This window comes from Leuciscus leuciscus (assembly GCF_965113295.1).
Source record: "Leuciscus leuciscus genome assembly, chromosome: 23".
NCBI classification, from domain to species: Eukaryota; Metazoa; Chordata; class Actinopteri; order Cypriniformes; family Leuciscidae; genus Leuciscus; species Leuciscus leuciscus.
The window spans coordinates 23,869,208-23,870,864 of NC_138747.1; the positions used below are offsets into that span (position 1 = coordinate 23,869,208).

Here is a 1,657-nt window from a genome sequence, read left to right on the forward strand (position 1 = left end):
ACAGTCTTTTTGGTTCGCTGAGGTTGGTATGCCACATGCTTTGATGTCCCATGCATGGCTTTTTGGCACATGTGGCGTCATTGTTACGCCTGGCCCCCCCCCCCTTGTGCTTTGTGGCTTTACGAGCTGTGGCGCTGTGATGGCAACAGGTGCACAATGCGTATTGAAGTCTTGTGAACGCAACATGTGCGTGGTGGCAGACAGCTGTCTGAGGCACTGGTTGTCAGTGAGCTCGGATGGCCTGCGAGGGTGGTGGAGGGGTATAGTAAAGTACAAATAAAATAAAAATAAAAATGATCTTGTCCCCATGAAATAATCCCCAAAACAGATTTCAATAACAAACAAAAATAATATATTCCATTTTTCTGTCATTCATCACCGTGTATTAATTTCAAAGAAACAATCATCAGAGATGAGCCTGTCAAAAATAGTGTCTAACCATTGCATCCCTTACTATACGTCCAGTCAGTCCCTCATTCTGACAGAACGCCAGAGGTTGGTCTGGTTCTTCAACAGGTGCATCATAAACATCATCACAGAGAGGGACATTGCGCCTGGTAGCGATGTTGTGCAGGACGATACACGCAAGTATTATGTTGCATGCTCCCTGTGGTTCCACTCGCAAGTAGTTAAGGCATGCAAAGCGTCTCTTCAGAACTCCATTTAAACGCTCAATTGCACATCTTGTTTTGCAATGAGCAGTGTTGAAGCGTGCCTGCGCAGGTGTGGTCACTTGCAACAGACCCACAACAGACCCAGGCCACTTCACGACACAGTTTGTGATGATGAGGTCAGCATCGCCCACAAGTTGGATGTTGATGCTGTGCCTCCCCTTTCGGTTGATGTACTCCCAATCCCTCTCATGAGGTGCTTGGATATGTACATGAGTGCAGTCAATAACCCCAATAGTATTGGGCATGTTCCCCAAAAGAAAAAAAAACTTGTGCTTGGTCTGGGCAATCTGGACATCCTTTGGAAGTGAAACAAACTGATTGACCAGGCTGGCCAATGCAATTGACTCAGCTTTCACTACATCACTCACAGTTGATTTGTCCACTCCTATATTGTCACCAACAACTTGGTAGAAAGTCCCAGATGCATAGAAGTGCAGACCAATGAGGACCTGTTCTTCCACAGACAGACAGAACTCCTTCGGGTTCTCCATTGAAGTTTTGACCTGACAAGGTCTGCAATGTACTTAATATCAGCATTCCCAAAGCGAAAGCGAGCATACAGTTCTTCAGTGGTGTATTGCTCAAGTGGTTGTGCACGCTCAACATACACCCTTTGACGGTATCCTCTTCCACCAAAACGGTGGTAGCGATGGACAATACCTGCCATGTCAGTGCCTCTCTCTAAGTCCTCTGAGAAAGGCTGAATATAAGACGGCTGTCAAATACCCACACACCAACTGGCTGACGTGCTGTGGCTTGTGTTCAACTAAATCAATCATGCCCAAGGCCTATAAATACTATGTTCAATACAACAGATGAGGTGGAACCATAGACTCAAAAGGACCTAATTTCACTGTTGCAGAAACCCATGCACTGCTGGAGGGTGTTAAGTGCCATTATGCCTCAATAGTAGGAAGCTCTGTTGCGGGTGGAATGGTGACTAACAAAAGGAAGAAAGACAGAGGCTTGAAGCGTCCTTTGCC

General features: G+C 46.2%; 1 protein-coding gene across 1 annotated transcript; it reads right to left on the reverse strand.

The window, feature by feature from the left end:
* Window positions 1-421: 421 nt before the first annotated feature.
* LOC309487581 (putative nuclease HARBI1) lies at window positions 422-1,303 on the reverse strand (the record flags this gene model as incomplete). The annotated part of the gene is made up of 1 exon (XM_082155308.1): window positions 422-1,303. The coding sequence occupies exon 1, from the start codon at window positions 1,163-1,165 to the stop codon at window positions 422-424; it is 744 nt and encodes a 247-aa protein (XP_082011434.1). The 5' UTR covers window positions 1,166-1,303.
* Window positions 1,304-1,657: the final 354 nt, after the last annotated feature.